This window comes from Loxodonta africana, chromosome 9 (genome assembly GCF_030014295.1).
Source record: "Loxodonta africana isolate mLoxAfr1 chromosome 9, mLoxAfr1.hap2, whole genome shotgun sequence".
Lineage (NCBI taxonomy): Eukaryota > Metazoa > Chordata > Mammalia > Proboscidea > Elephantidae > Loxodonta > Loxodonta africana.
In genome coordinates this window covers 34227960-34243568 of record NC_087350.1, presented here as the reverse complement: position 1 = coordinate 34243568, position 15609 = coordinate 34227960, and the positions used below count along the sequence as shown (strand labels likewise).

The window sequence follows — 15609 nt, the reverse complement described above, 5'->3', positions numbered from 1 at the left end:
GCAGTTTTTTTACTTAGCCTGAGACTGCATTCCTCATTTGTAAGATGAAAACAATAAAATCTAATGTTTGGAATTCTAACCGTCATTATGATTATTAACTCTGATAGCCAGTTGAGTTAGGCATTGGGATGGGCCTCTGTCTTGGTCATCTAGTCCTGCTATAACAGAAATAACCACAAGTGGATGGCTTTAAGAACGAGAAGTTTATTCTCTCACAGTCCGGTAGGCTACAAGTCCAAATTCAGGGCGTCAGCTCCAGGGGAAGGCTTTCTCTCTCTGTCGGCTCCGAAGGAAGGTCCTTGTCATCAGTCTTCTCTTGGTCTGGGAGCATCTCATCGCAGGAACCTCTTGAGAGATAAAAGGTAGTGCAGGGAACTCCCTTTACATTGGATCAGGGAGGTGACCTGAGTAAGGGTGGTGTTACAATCCTACCCTAATCCTCTCAACATAAAATTACAATCACAAAATGGAGGCCAAGCACAGAATACTGGGAATCATGGCCTAATCAAGTTAATACACACATTTTTGGGGGGGACATAATTCAATCTATGACAGCCTCATAGGAACTCACCCAATTTACAGATCTGGAAATCAAGTCTTGGCAAACCAAGTCTTGTTGTTAAGAGTGATACTGGCATTAGGATTATGGGAAAAAAAAAAAACTCTATGTGTTAGAGTTACTTACTGAAGTACTGAAATGAAGCGATGTCAGCATTTGCTTTAAAATATTCCAACACCACCAAAAACAACAAAAATAGAAGAAAAAAGATGGAACAAACTTGGCAAAATATTACTAATTTGTTGAAGAAAAAAAAAGAATTTTTTCTTTTTTGAGTAATGAGTACGTGAAAGTTAATCATATCATTTTCTTCTATGTCATTTTGAAATTTTCCATTAAAAGAATTGAAGAAATTAAAAAAAAAAAGAAAGAAAGAGGTTTGACTGTGATTCAGACTCAGGTTGGTCTTCTTCCAAAGCTTATGCTCTGACCCCTATGCTCTGTGATATCAGCTTCTGCCGAATCGATCTACAAGCTTACCTGTGCACAGTCAGCTGTTCGTCAACGGTGGCTATAATTATGTTCATGATTACAGTGAAATGAATGCTGCAACAGGGTTCTCTCCATTCTCTGAGTTCCTGGAGCACAAATCATTCAGGCGACTGATGGACGCGTTCTGCACTTCACTGTATTGTTGGTTCTTTCTCTTCATCCTTGGGTGCAGTCTGGGATGGTACAGAGAGTACAGGCCATGGAGTCACAAAAACCTGAATTAAAATCTCAGTTTGGTTACACCATAGTTATTGGCCATGCAACAAGTTACTAAGCTATCTGAGTCTCTCTTTCCTTGAGAAAGGCTCTGATAATACTTAGTTCATGGACTCATTATGAAGACTGACTGAGATTTCACATATAAAGTGTTCAGACTGGCAACCAGTCTCCTCCTCAGAGGAAGGGCCTCTTTTGATATATTTTTAAGGCCCTCAAAGCATCCACCACAAAGTCTGACAAATAACATGGGCTAATTGTGAGGGCAGTAGTGGTTCAGTGGTAGAATTCTCGCCTTTCATGCAGGAGGCTGGGGGTTCAGTTACTGGCCTGTGGTCCTCACGCAGAGTCACCACCTGTCTGTTAATGGTATTTGCGTGTTGCTATGATGCTGAACAGGTTTCTGCAGAGCTTCCAGACTAAGACAGTCTAGGAAGAAAGACCTGGTGACCTGCTTCCAAGAATCAGCCCTTGAAAACGTTATGAATCACAACAATCCTATTCTGTCATGCATGGGGTCACCATTAGTTGGGAGCCAACTTAATAGGCGCTAACAATAACAAAATACCAGTTGTAGTTTTGAACTCATTAAACACATCATTTTTCAAAAGTGTCATTTTTTTTAATTGCACTAATTTACAGAGCAAATTAGTTTTCCACTGAATACACAGATTGTGTCATGACATACACTGCAGTCCCCATAATGTGTCAGCACTCTCCCCATTACCACCCTGAGTTCCCCCATTTCTATTCATCTGGTTTTCCTGCCCCTTGCTTTTGCTTTTGCTTTTGCTTTTGGGCAGATGTTGTCCTTTTGATCTCATGTAGGTAATTATTCTAAGGAGCACTTTCCTCACCTATGTTATATTTATTTTAAGGCAGGATTGTGTTTATGGGAAGAAAATGCAAAGCGTTGGTTGTCTCTGTTGTAGAAATGTTGTGAGCTGCTCCAGGAGTCAAGGTATTGCTTCAGGTGGTAGAGGCTTTGGAGAAGCGCAGCTTGTTTGCCCTCTAGGAGTTGAGCTGGCAGTTGGAACCAGTCCACAGTGAGGCATTCCACAACCCCGAGCTAACTTCAGGAAAGAGTATAAACCTTTCATGATTCCTGGAGTGTCCCTCTATCCTCCTTTTCCAAATGCCTTTCCAAACATGTACAGTAAATTCCTTGCATGCTCCTGTTGATAATGTTTTTATTCTCTGCGAAAGGAATTTTTCAAACTTTTATTTCATCCTATGAATTTAAAGGTGGTGGTACAGTTCAGGGCAGTTTCAAAACAGGAAATTCATGTTTCTATTGGAAGTGTCCTTCCCAGTTTCATAAACCTGGCCCTCCTGAAAGTGTGAGCATGGTTTTGCCTTTGCTTGGTGATGGTCAAAGATGTAGAAACTTTTGGCAGTTAAGAGAATGGGGAGGTGAAGTACCTAGAGCAGATGTGTCGGTGCTGTTAATTGCTTCAGGTAATTATTTAAGAGATGAAATATGGATGTACTTTTCAAACTGCCGAGAGCTGCTTGTCATGAGGACTTAAGAAACCGAGTCATCATGCTCCATGTCCCAGCCAGAGTTAGCAGTGGTGCCCATGCCGTGGGAAAACACCTCATACTGGGCTTAAAGCGTGGAGACCTGAGGGAGTGACTAGAAGAAAATAATAATCTGTGTGTTGCTCATGCATCTGCAAGTCAAATGAAGAAGATGGGATCTGAGAAAAAAGAGGGGAGTAAGATGAATAAGATCATGAGTGGGCCATTGATAGAACATTAAAAGCCAACAATTATTTTGGAAGTATTGATTTGACAAACAAGATAAGGGAGGTTTGTTTTGGGTTTTTGTTTGTTTGTTTTTCGCCCAATTCACTGTTGTTAAGCAGTTTTTCCCTAAACCATGCTGTTAAGCATTTTCTAGGAATCCCCCAAGCCAGTGCTAATCAATGGGAGATCTGAACTGGGAAGGTTGTTGGGAGAATTGGTTCATTCTGGTCCCAGCCCTACCTGTAACTGGCTCTGCAAACTTCATTCTCTTGTGGATTACATTCATTTCCTTATGTAGAAAAATTTGAAATTGGACTGAATGAACTTTATGAGGTCTTGTCCAACTTTGTATAATGGACATAGCACATTATCCAGCCTCAAAATTTTTACTATGTAAAATTCCTAAATGAGTAGTGTAGCTAAAGATAAATAGGAATTACATTCTCCTCATGAAAGCATATTTATTTCCATTAGTAGGCACACCTGTTTATTTTGTTTCCTCAGAGATATGCTGTCATCCTTTCTCCCTGAATGACTGATTTTATTCTCCCAATTATACTTTGCAAAATAAAATAAATGAAATCCACGCTGTTATAATATAGCTGTCACATTGTTGTGTTATGTCCACAAGCCCTCAGGATCAACCCTTCTGAAGAAAGGGCAGCTTTGGTAACAGGACTGATTCTCTTAAGCCTTTAGCGAGTTGATGCGCTGTGGAATTTATCTTCTGGCATATGTGGTAGATGATCTTCTTAATTTGGTTTTTTCTTCTTTCTATTCACATAATAAACATAAAAGTAGGTGTTTATCAGGAACTTGAGTGTGAGGGTGTTCTGTATTTGCAGCTTTGATTAATTATTTCTTACACTAGCCTTTGGCCCCAATTACTCACCATCTCCAAGTTTCTCTTTAGAAAACTGAGCTGAATTCAGTGAATTCAGAAGCTAAAGCATGAGGAACATTGTGAAAAGATATTAAACGTCAGTTATAAATTTTTAAATTTTGTTATTTTTACCGGCACATCTTGCAACTATGGTTACCAGCAGTCTATCCTATAATCATTATTAGGCTCTCTATTTCTCTAAAAATGAATTCGACAACATTTGATATCCTCAGGAAGCAAATAAAATGGATTTTCATTTGTGCATGGTGGAATTAATATGCAGCTAATAACTGCTTCACAGATTTCCAGTTTATTATTAAAAAGTCAACAGAACATTAAAAAATGCTTAATATATACTATTTTGTGCATAGCAGATCAGAATACAGAACACCTAATTGAGGGACTGAAAAGATGGGTGAGATTGCGATGAGGAGAAAGAGGAGGAAAAAGACCTGTCGCGTGGAAAATGGTCATAAGACAGATAGGGAGGAATAGAGTGTTATTCACAAAAGCCTTTTTGGAGCCACTTTTAGTACCTTTTCTTCCTTTTATTGGTGGAGAACTAGAAAATAGCTGCATTTGTATTGTAGATCTTTCTCTCATTCACTCATATTTGGCAGGCTAAGTAGCGTTAGCCTGAGCAGTGAAGACGCCCCACGGAATGATATTTGTAAGTCAGTCTGTGGGCGTTCAGAGGGTCCTTCCTCCCAGTCTGATGGAGACCTGCCTGGGCAGTCTGGCAGCTGAGACGCTAAAGCAGGGACAGAAGGATTGAGAACAGCAGCAGAAACGGGAGCTGGGCTGAGGGAAGTGCTGGACATCAGCAGAGGTGCTGGCGGACACATTCGCTCCTGTGTGAGCTTCAGCTGTTGCTTTCCATTGGTAAGCATTTTCAGTCCTGGAATTTTTGCTTGGAAAAAAGTGGAAGTACTTAAGTGTTGGCTGCACTCAAATTACCAAATAAACCATATTTAATCACAGTTAATTAATACATAAAGTGGAGTTCCTGGGTAGTGCAAACGGTTAACATGCTCGGCTGCTAACCAAATGTTGGATGCTGCCAGAATAGAAAAACTTGTAGTCATATTTCTGAGGGATCCTCTCTCTGGTTAGGGTTTCCAAGGGTAGTTTTGGATCAGAACCATTCTCCTACCTCATGACCTAATAAGGACGAATGCTCAAGAGAAGGCAATATCTCTGCTGCTGTTTCTTCTGAGGTACCTCAGAAGAAAGGCCTGGCTACCTACATCCAAAAAAATCAGCCCCTGAAAACAGTGAGGAGCACATCTCTACTCTGACACACATGGGGTTTCCATGAGTCAAAATCAACTTGGCAGCAACTTTTTTTTTAATACATAAAATAATTCCTGTATTTAGTTATTCTGAGAGCAGAATAATTAAATATTCTGACAGCAGACAAGGAAGCAAGTGAAACCTTTTATATACTCTTTACATTGGATTCCGATTTATGGAGTAAATTACAAAAAATAAGAGTCCTGGATGCTTATTTTCCAAATAGGGCCCTTTGGGCAGATAAGTTTAGAATCTTCCATAGGATTGTTTATGACAAAAACAGAAACTGGACTTTGGATTCCTAACGCTCAGATGCCAAGGGCTCCTTCTTTCACTCCTTTAAAAACATCTCGTTATCAATGGCATTCTGTTCCCTTTTTTGCTGTAGAGGTGGAGAGGAAAGGGTATCCCACTTTATTCTCTGGGTCCATTTCAACTTCATTTAATCAATATCTCTACACATAGCACATCTTACCCAAATGAATTGATTGAGGGAACAGTTCTCAAGCGTTACCCGTTGCCGTCAAGTTGAATCTGACTCATAAGGACCCTATAGGACAGAGTAGAACTGTCCCATAGAGTTTCCAAGGAGTGCCTGGTAGATTCGAACTGCTGACCTCTTGGTTAGCAGCCGTAGCACTTAACCACTACACCACCAGGGTTTCTGCTCAAGCCTTAGTAGCACCTTTCTTTCCTGCAAACTCTGTTCCAAAACATCTTATCACCATGCCCTGTGACTTCACTCTCTCCATGTATCCCAGTGAAGGCTTTCCAGTAACACCAGTTGTGTCTCTACAGCATCAGGAGCAGTGTGGCCATCTGCTCCTGAGTTGTTTTCATTTATGGATTAAATTTCTTTTCAAGAAGTTTTCATTTTCACATGAATCATTTGTCTTATTCTTGATAATGATTCAAAAAGTTATTAAACACTGCTTATGAAAGCAATATTTTAGAATTTTAGAATAAAGATTTTATAAGAGCACTACAGATTCTTTAAAAAAGTGTTTCTGTTTTTTGCTTTTGTTCGTTTGCCTTTATTTTACATTTCTAGACCCAACCTATTTCTTTCAATGAACCTTGCTCACTCCTTTAAGGGACAAGATTTATTCTGAAACTGCTAGTTAGAATGCCCTTGAGCTTAAAAAAGCTGAGCAGTATTCTCTTCATATGTCAGCTACTGAGTCGATGTAAGTATCCTTGTCTCTTTCCACGCTCTCCCAGCCTGAAGCCCCTTGACCATGAACCACATATGGAAGAGCTTGCAGAGAAGACTGTGTTTTCTCTCACTGAGAGGAGGGGAGCGGAGCAGCGAGGGGCTTTGGTAACTTCGATATTCAGGCTGTGCTTGGAGGAGATCACAGATATATAAAAGTTCTACATCCTAAAATCATTTGATTGTGTCTCTTCATGTCGACATAGTCATGACATGACTATGGTGCAAACGGTAATGTGCTCCTCTATTAACCAAAAGGTTGGAAGTTCAAGTCAAACCAGAGGTACTTCAGAAGAAAGACCTGGCAATCTACTTCCAAAAAATCAGCTGTTGGAAACTCTGTGGAGCACAGTTCTACTCTGACACACGTGGGGTCACCACGAGTCCACCTGACAGCTGTCGACTTGGTGTTTGGTTTTCACGTCAACACATACAGATACACAGATTCTGATCAGACTTGGTGGGGTCTCCACCTCTTATCTCTACTGCGTACTGGTTGTATGATCCTAGGCACGTTACTTAATGTTACGAGACTCAGTTTCCCAATCTGTACAAAGGAATATAATAATATCTATCTTCCTGGCCTTTGTTTAACTAATATATGTGTAAGCACCTAACACAGTATTCATTTATTTTCAAGGGACATTAATTATCTTCTTCCCTACTTTTGTATTGCAAGAAACCTCTAGTCACTCATTTATACACCTTTAAGAATACTTTCTAAGCGCTATGGAAGAAAGTGATATTAAAATGCCAAATAAAATCTAACTGCATTGGCTTAAAAAATTATCGTAACATTTTAAAGAAATTAAGCTCCACCAAACTCTCCAGCTCACAAAACTTGAGATGTACAATTTAATTGGTAATCCAGTGGCTTTTTCTGACCTTCTGAACCACAAGAAAACCCAGTTCCTTTCTGTTCTTTAATCACAATGCTTATGGGGTATTATAAACTGATAAACATTATAAGAAATACATGCACATGTACACATACAGTGAAAGAGAAATTTGTTCGCATGAGTTCTGTGTGAATTTCACAATACATTTCGCAGCAAATTTACTTTTAACTTAGCACTCAATTAAGTTGGAGGTTTTTTTTTCTTTTTTCCTCAACTAAAAAAAAAAGCCTGATTTAAATAAGCAATTGCAATCACAATACTTCACCAAACTAATAAATGTCATTATGTCTTACACTTTAGGAAAATATGTGGCTCCAGATTCTTTTCTCTTTATGGTATTCTGCCCACCCTCTCTTCCTTCTCCCTATACCCCACATTAAAGTTTAATTCTTAAATTACTCTGAATTTTGGAGAAATGTCCAGATATTTTTTTTCCCACATATGTTTTGGATTCTGAATATTGCAAACGAATGAAAACTCTCTGTGCCTCTGTAGTAAATAAATCTTTGAATTGCTAATTGTTTCACATTAACCCCATGGATCTTTAGCATCTGTCTGTGGCATTTTTCAGCCCACAAATTCCATCTGTTTATTTCTGGAACTTTAATCACAAAATATACACACACACATAAAGTTCTGATTGCCTAGTGGCTATAATGATAGAAGCTTCTGCATATTCTGTAGCCTCCATGGGGGAGGCGGGGACAAGGGTTATCACCCTTTCTCTCATCCTCTCACCTGAAGGACTATGCCTTATATCTCCCATTTGACCCTCCAGATTAGCTCTCCCCTTCTCTCCACAAGGTCCGTGCTCAGGGACACTAACCTATGTGATCTGTATCTCTGAGCTCCCAGGAAGGACCTCTGGCTTCTGGTAGGACTTGGTCAATGGGGCTTACTGACAAGAGATGGGAGAGAGGGAGGAAGAGACTGGGGTCTCAGTGTGTATTTTCCTGGACCCCTCCTTGAAGGACAGCATGCGTTGGCGTGTCCCCTGACCAATTCTCAGTTCCTCTCAGCCCCTCTGTCTCCAGGTCCAGTGACTCCCCTCTCCCAGGTCCCCTTCAGGCCTGGGCATGGTAACAAACTCCACGCTGTGGTTTCTTTTCACCCTGCCCGATTATAAAATAGTCCCCTCCTTAAATTCTCTTCAAATTATTTGTTTGCCATTGGGACCCTATTCGATGCAAGAACATCACCTCTGTGTAGAAGGGACACTTCCAGGCCAGCAACAACCCACTGCTCTCTCAACCCAGTGGATCCCCAAAGCACCCTTCAGTGATATATTTGTTCCTCCAGTAGTGGTGTCATCTGTGGATGCTGCCGGAATAGAAAGACTTGTGGTCATACTTCTGAGGGAGCCTCTCTCTGGTTGAGGTTTTAAAGGGGAGTTTTGGGGTCAGAACCTACGTCTTACCCCTTGATCTAATAAGGAAGAATGCTTAAGAGAGGGCAATACCTCCTTTCTTCATCAGCTCCAGTTTTACTGACATGCCTGGGGAGAGTTTGGTGGCTCCTGTATTTAGATCCTGGTGCCAGGCTTCAACAAAGACGCTGGAGATTTCCCTGGAAACAGCACAGCCGCCATTACCCAAAAGAAGGCTATTGAATGGCTAGAGCTCAGATGTTGCTCCAGTAAGATTTCAAGGTCTGATTCTGGCATTAGTGAGCATTTCTGAGCCCTAGTTCACTCACCTAGTAAAATGATGGTAATATAGACTTGGGTTATGTAGAATAATGTTTGTACAGTGCTTGGCACATAGTGAATTTCTGTAAATGTTAGCTTCTTTTGTTTTTAGTATACAATGTGCCTTCTATGTGTAAAGCCCCTTTTGATCTTCAAGTGAAAGAAATTATCCCTTGAGAATTGGCCCTGTCTTTTCCCTCTAAGCAGAGGAATGTGTTTGTTTCTGTTTATAAAAATAATACATGATTATTAAAGGATGGTATAAAAATCTTTTCTAATCTTATCAAGCAGGATAACTTCTGTTACATTGTGACTATACTGACTATATATATATATATATATATATTTACACACATGCACATTGACTTTTTTCTGAACTGAGGCCATACTATATTACTTTGTATCCTATACAGTAGCCACAGCAATGGTCTCAAACGTACCAATGATCATCAATATGGCGTAGGACTGGGTAATGTTTCATTCTGTTTCATGAGTTGGAGCCAACTCAATGGCACCTAACAAGAGTTTTTTTTTTTTTTTTAGTAGCACATTTTAAATACATAGTGAGCACAAAAGGACCTTCTGAATATTCTCTTATTATTAATTTTTTTTTTACTATGGTAAAAATATATATAACACAACATTTGCCAATTCAACATTTTTCACGTGTACAAGTTAATGCCATCAATTACATTAATTATATTTTGCAGTTATCACTAATAAAACCCCATTGCCATCAGGCCGATTCAGACTCACAGCAACCCTGTAGGACAGAGTAGAACAGCCCCACAGGGTTTCCAAGGAGTGGCTGGTGGATTCAAACTGCTGACCTTTTGGTTAGCAGCCATAGCCCTTAACCACTCCACCACCAGGGCTCCTATCGTCACGTATAATCGTTGCCAAATTCTCCATCACCTTGACCACCAACACACTGCTTCCTAAACAATGATGCCCCCTTTCTCTCATTAAAATATTTCCCCTTTAAAATATTGTTTAAAAATCTCATTTATTTTAAAAGATATTTAACTGAATTTGTATACATATGTACAGAGACATGATTTTAGAGAGAAGTGTAAATGTGACTGTGCAATATGGGCTTTTTCACTGGTTTGTGGTTCTTAATCTACCATCTGTTAAGATGCTGTTTCAGCCAGGTGGGATTTGTGCTGTCGTCCCATGTATTCTGTTGACTTTTCAAGTCAGGCTTCAGTGTGACCATGTGTTTTACCTGCAGCACAGCCCTTCAGTGTCTGATAGAGAAGGCACGTATTGGCGGTGATTTGGAGCTCTCTTCCTTCTTCTGTGGCAGTGATGTTCTTTCTTTGGGGTCTGAGCCAGTCACCAGGGTTTCTCAATCAGGGCACCCACGTCATAGGTAGGTAGGTAGGTAGTAGTAAGTAGGGAGGTAGGTAGGTAGTAAGTAGGTAGGTAGGTAGGTAGTAGGTAGGTAGGGAGGTAGGTAGAAACAGATAGGTAGATGAATGGCTGCTGTTGAGCTGACTGACTTACGGCAACCATAACAAAAAAATGAACATGCACAACAAAATGAAACATTGCCCCGTCCTGTGTCATCCTCAGGATTGCCAGCATGTTCGAATCCATCACTGTGGCTATCATGCAATAAGTCTATCTCACCGAGGGCCTCCCACGCCGTCCTTGGCCCTCTACTTCACCAAACATGATGTCCCCCTCTAGCAATTGAGCCCTTCTGATGACGTGTTCAAAGCAAGCGAGTCAGACAATGTTCTGTTATGATCCATAAGATTTCCGCTGACAAAGTTTTGGAAATAAACAACCAGGCCTTTCTTCCCAATCTGTTTCAGTCTGGAAGCTCTGCTGAAACCTGTCCACTGTAGGTGACCCTGCTGGAGTTTGAAATACTTTTGGCCTAGCTTCTAGCATCATAGTAACACACAAGCCATCACAGTATGACAAACTGACAGCCAGGTGGTAGGCCCACACCATAAAAAAAAGTAGTAATTCCTACTGATTGTCAGAGCGTGGAACAAGACGCTTAGTTTGTAATGGTTTGATAATTTTTGCATCCTTACCTATGTTTCATGGATATTTTAATGGGGAACTAATGATGGTAAACCAGGTCCAGCTGTCTGGCAGCAATAGCAATCAAGGGGTTCCGTGTCTTCTTTCTTCAGGAGTTTTTCCCATTCCTGTGTAATCATATTGCAGTTTTCCACTTTGAAGGACAAGAGAAATCTAAGTTCAGGTCAATCAAATCATGTTGTAAATATTTTATTCTTTGAAGATTCAAATTCAGAGAGAGTTTGTCATATATATTCCATATTCTTTGTAGTCTCTGTTCTCTTGGCTCTTTTTCAAGAAATTCCAAGCCAGCATCCCACATACTTTTCCTTCCACCTGAAAATAGAGAAAGCAGAGCCTGGCAGAAAGAGGCTGAGCCATCACTGGCTGTGTGACTTTGAGTCCTTAATTACCAAAGATTACATTTGGTCTGCATACCCTCCAATGTGCCTTTTAGTTCTAAAATGGCAAAATTTCTCAGGGATTCAAATGTAATCATCCCCAGCAATACTCTTCACTTGACTTATTTGTTTTGTCCTGAAGACCTCATCTTACGGGAACAAGTAGTTGCTTTGCTTCATTACTTCTGCATTCTACTTTGCTTCTATTCCTTAATTATTTTATGATCTTAGGAAAGTCATTTAGTTATCCTTTTTTTTTTTTTTTTTTTGAAGCAGCCAAGTTTTGGCATAAGGAATGTATCTCCTAGCATTATAAGAAGAGTCATGTTCTGATTGAAGAAGGTATCCATGGTCAAAAACGTTTTGAAAATAGACTGTGTCCCCCTCATAGAGGTTTGCAACGAAAATTCACTTGTTTTAAAGGCTCTTAGAATTGCTGTAATAAAGAAGCTGGTTTAATTTTGTTTAATTCTTGATTTCCCAATCATATTTGACCTCAAAATCCTTTTATTTCTGGTAACATCCATTAACATCCCTCATATCTCCAATGTGCATAGGAGAGACCAGTCTAGAAGGAAGCACATGGTTTGTACCTGCTTCTGCCCTTCACTGATTACGGTTGTGGGCTAGATAAAGAGCCCCTGTACCTCATACATGGAGCCCTGGTGGCGCAGTGCTTAAGAGCTTGGCTGCTAACCAAAAGGTTGGCAGTTAGAATCCACCAGCTACTCCTTGGAAACCCTGTGGGGCAATTCTACTCTGTCCTGTAGGGTTACTATGAGTCGGGATCGACTCAACGGCAACAGGCTGGATACCTCATGTTCCTCATATATAAAATGGAAATTTGTAATAGCACCCAGTATATGGTGGATGTAGAGATTTCAAGCAATATGTGATGACAACAATTATAACTGATTTTATTCTAACTCTCGTGTCTTACAGCCTTTGTTCAAATTTTGACCCAATCAGTTACTAGCTATGCGTTAAGGCATTACTTAATTTCTGTACCTCAAATCCTCATCTGTACAATGAAGTTAAAAATCATACCAATCTCACAGGTTGTCAAAAGAATTAAATCTGGTTCACGTATTTAGAATTGTGCTCAGTACCCGGTAGTTACCTAATAAATGTTACCCATTATTATCATCACTATTGGTGCTTCTGTTACTTCTATGAGTTATTTCTTTTAGTTCCTAAAAGCAACTCCCCTCACCCCAAGTAGCTTAAATCCAACATATTATCAAAATACTACTACAACCCTCCTACAAGTATTGGATTTTGCCATTGACTTTAATGTTCTTTTCATCTAGAGTCTGTGATCCTCATGTTTTCATGCTATCATTTAACTTCTTCTGTTTGTGAACAGGGGCGGAGAGGCCTCGGCTCCGTTTTTGTCTGGGCATCAGGAAATGGTGGCAGGAGCAAAGACCACTGCTCCTGTGATGGCTACACCAACAGCATCTACACCATCTCCATCAGCAGCACAGCTGAAAGTGGAAAGAAACCTTGGTACCTGGAAGAGTGTTCATCCACACTGGCCACAACCTACAGCAGCGGAGAGTCCTATGATAAGAAAATAGTAGGTGATATTTCCATGTCTGTTGTCACTTATTTATCTTTTAGTTTTGAAATGCAAAGTGAGAACAATAAATATATAAGTGCAAGTAGTAATATATGGAAATAGAAGGTGGCCGATTAGCTGATTACTCAGTGTACCTAGTTGAAATGCTTTAACTTATTTCTGTTACCAATTCACTGAAAACGCTTGTCCGGGTCATCGCATTCCAGCATTCAGTGTGCCCTTGGACATGATCGAGCTTTGTTTTTATTGAGGATGAAATGATTGATTCAAGTTCATGTTCTGCGTTAGTGGCAGGAGAGAGACTAGCATCCGAGTCTGACTTTCTCAGCCCCATCCTCGGTGCTTAAGCTTCTAAATACAGCTAATTGAGTGGGAAAAACAAAAGTATGGTAAGGGTGTTGTTGTTGTTAGGTGCTGTCAGGCCAGTTCTGACTGATAGTGACCATACAGGACAGAGTAGAACTGCCCCATAGGGTTTCCAAGGAGCAGCTGGTGGATTTGAACTGCCGACCTTTGGGTTAGCAGCTGAGCTCTTAACCACTATCTCACCAGGGCTCCCAGTGGTAAAGGTACTCGGAATGATTCCATTTAGACTATTCCTATTAAACATGAGTAAAGCCTATGCAAAACGTGCTTTTCTAATACAGCAGCACAAAGTTCACCTGAACAAGAAGCACAAAAGTCCTGACTGATCTCTTACTTTCCAGTCTGCCCTGCTTTCTAGCAAACAACAAAATGATGGGAGCTTAGTTTGCAGAACCAGCCTGCTCTGCTCCTTTCACCATGGTGCTCCGTACCCACGGGGTAACTCTGGGCAAATTACTTCATCTTTCTGTCTCAGTGTTCTTGTAAAATGGAGACATTTAATAATATATAATTCAAGGAGGTATTATATAGATTACCAGAAAATAAATTAAAAATGCATAACATAGTGCCTGGTACAGTGATGCTCAAAAAAGGTCTGACTTTCGGAACAGCCAGCACTGTGCTGCAGAGCCTAAGTTTAGACTCAGGATTTACCTTTCTAAAGTGGGGCTAAACTGCTGTCCCTGGTACTTTGTAGCATTTAGTAGACACTCTGCTTTGAGTTCCTGCAAATTGACGCAGGTTCAGTTCACTCTGCTGGTGCCACACTTGCCTCTTCTTTGGTGGTGGAAATACAGGTGACAGGATGCTACTTCTTTCATGCAATTCTAACCCACAGCCATTCTATTCTTCTTGATTCCTGGTTATTATGTCATTTTTATGTTTGATTTCTCAGCCACTCTTTACTACCTTCTTTGGTTACATATTATAGATTGATTTAAAGTGAAAACTGCCTATTTATGTTAATATCCCATCTTCCCCCATCTTTCCCTAGTTTCTCCACAATAACAGGGTTAAAAAATACACACATGTACCCAGCCATTAAGTACCTCCATTATTCATCAATAATCATAATTTTTCACAAAGTAAAATACAAAGGGAGAAAATGCAGAGATCAGCAAGTTTTGAAATTCCAACTTGGTGGGAAAATGATGCCCATATGATATTTTACCCTCATTAAAGGACCGTTGGAGCTCTAGTGGTACGGTGGTTAAGAGCTCAGCTGCTAACAAAAAGGCTGGCACTTGGAATCCTCCAGCCACTCCTTGGAAACCCTGTGGGCAGTTCTATTCTGTCCTACTGTGAGTTGGAATTGACTTGATGGCAACGAGTTTATAGGACCTTTATAATCAAGCAATGTCTCCTGTGCTTTTTAATATGAAGACCTTGTTTCCCTATGATTAGTTCATGGTCAGTCCCTTCTAGTAGTGAGTGGCATCTGTCAGCTCTGCATCATGAAATTCCTGATGAAAGCTCTCTGGAATAAAAGTTCTCCTCTTTGTACCTCCCAAGTCTGAATCTTAGAGGGCATCTTAAGGCAAACTCACCATTGCTGCAAAGTCAGTGTGTCGTTTTAGTCCTGGTATTTCCTGTGGAGCAATTGCTGTGGAGAGACCATGTTGTTTTCCCAGGAAGGGCAGACCCAGTAGTGAGGTGAAGCAAGGACTTACATAAGAGCCCCAAAGGACATGCAAAGGAGTCTCCTCTCCAGGGAAACTGCCCCATCTGGTAACCAGTTGCCATGAAGTCTATTCCAACTTGTAGCAACTCCGTATGTGTCAGAATAGAACCGTGCACCATATGGTTTTCAGTGGTCTTTCTACCAAGGCACCTCTGGGTGAACTCGAACCACCAACCTTTCAATGAGTGAAAGAGCTTGTTAACCATTTACACCACCCAGAGATTCCTAACCTCCATGACAGATTGGACATTTAGGATTCTCTCATGGACAGATTGATCCATTCTGTGATCTGAGATAGGGCTTGAGAGGGAAAATGAGCATCATGGCTCCATGTCAATGTCCTTTTGTCAGGTCATAAACTTTCTTTTCTCCTATTGCTGCTTCTGATATCAAAACCTCTACTGATTCACTTTATATGTTTAACTTTTACTTAATTCTACTTTTTGCTTAATTTCCTTCTTCCATTTTCATCAGTTCATTATAGCAAAACCTGTAGGAGCTGGAACTCAGCGGAACTACCTTGTTTTTCTGGGTCTTATGAGTTTTCT

General features: G+C 40.4%; 1 protein-coding gene across 2 annotated transcripts in view; it reads left to right on the top strand.

Moving 5' to 3' along the window:
- The window catches only part of PCSK5 (proprotein convertase subtilisin/kexin type 5), a 492211-nt gene that overhangs the window by 207642 nt on the left and 268960 nt on the right, over positions 1–15609 (top strand). For both annotated transcript variants that reach the window (XM_064291217.1, XM_064291216.1), the window contains exon 8: positions 12799–13011. In XM_064291217.1, the coding sequence (XP_064147287.1) occupies positions 12799–13011 (213 nt within the window). The remainder of the gene's footprint in view (positions 1–12798; positions 13012–15609) is intronic.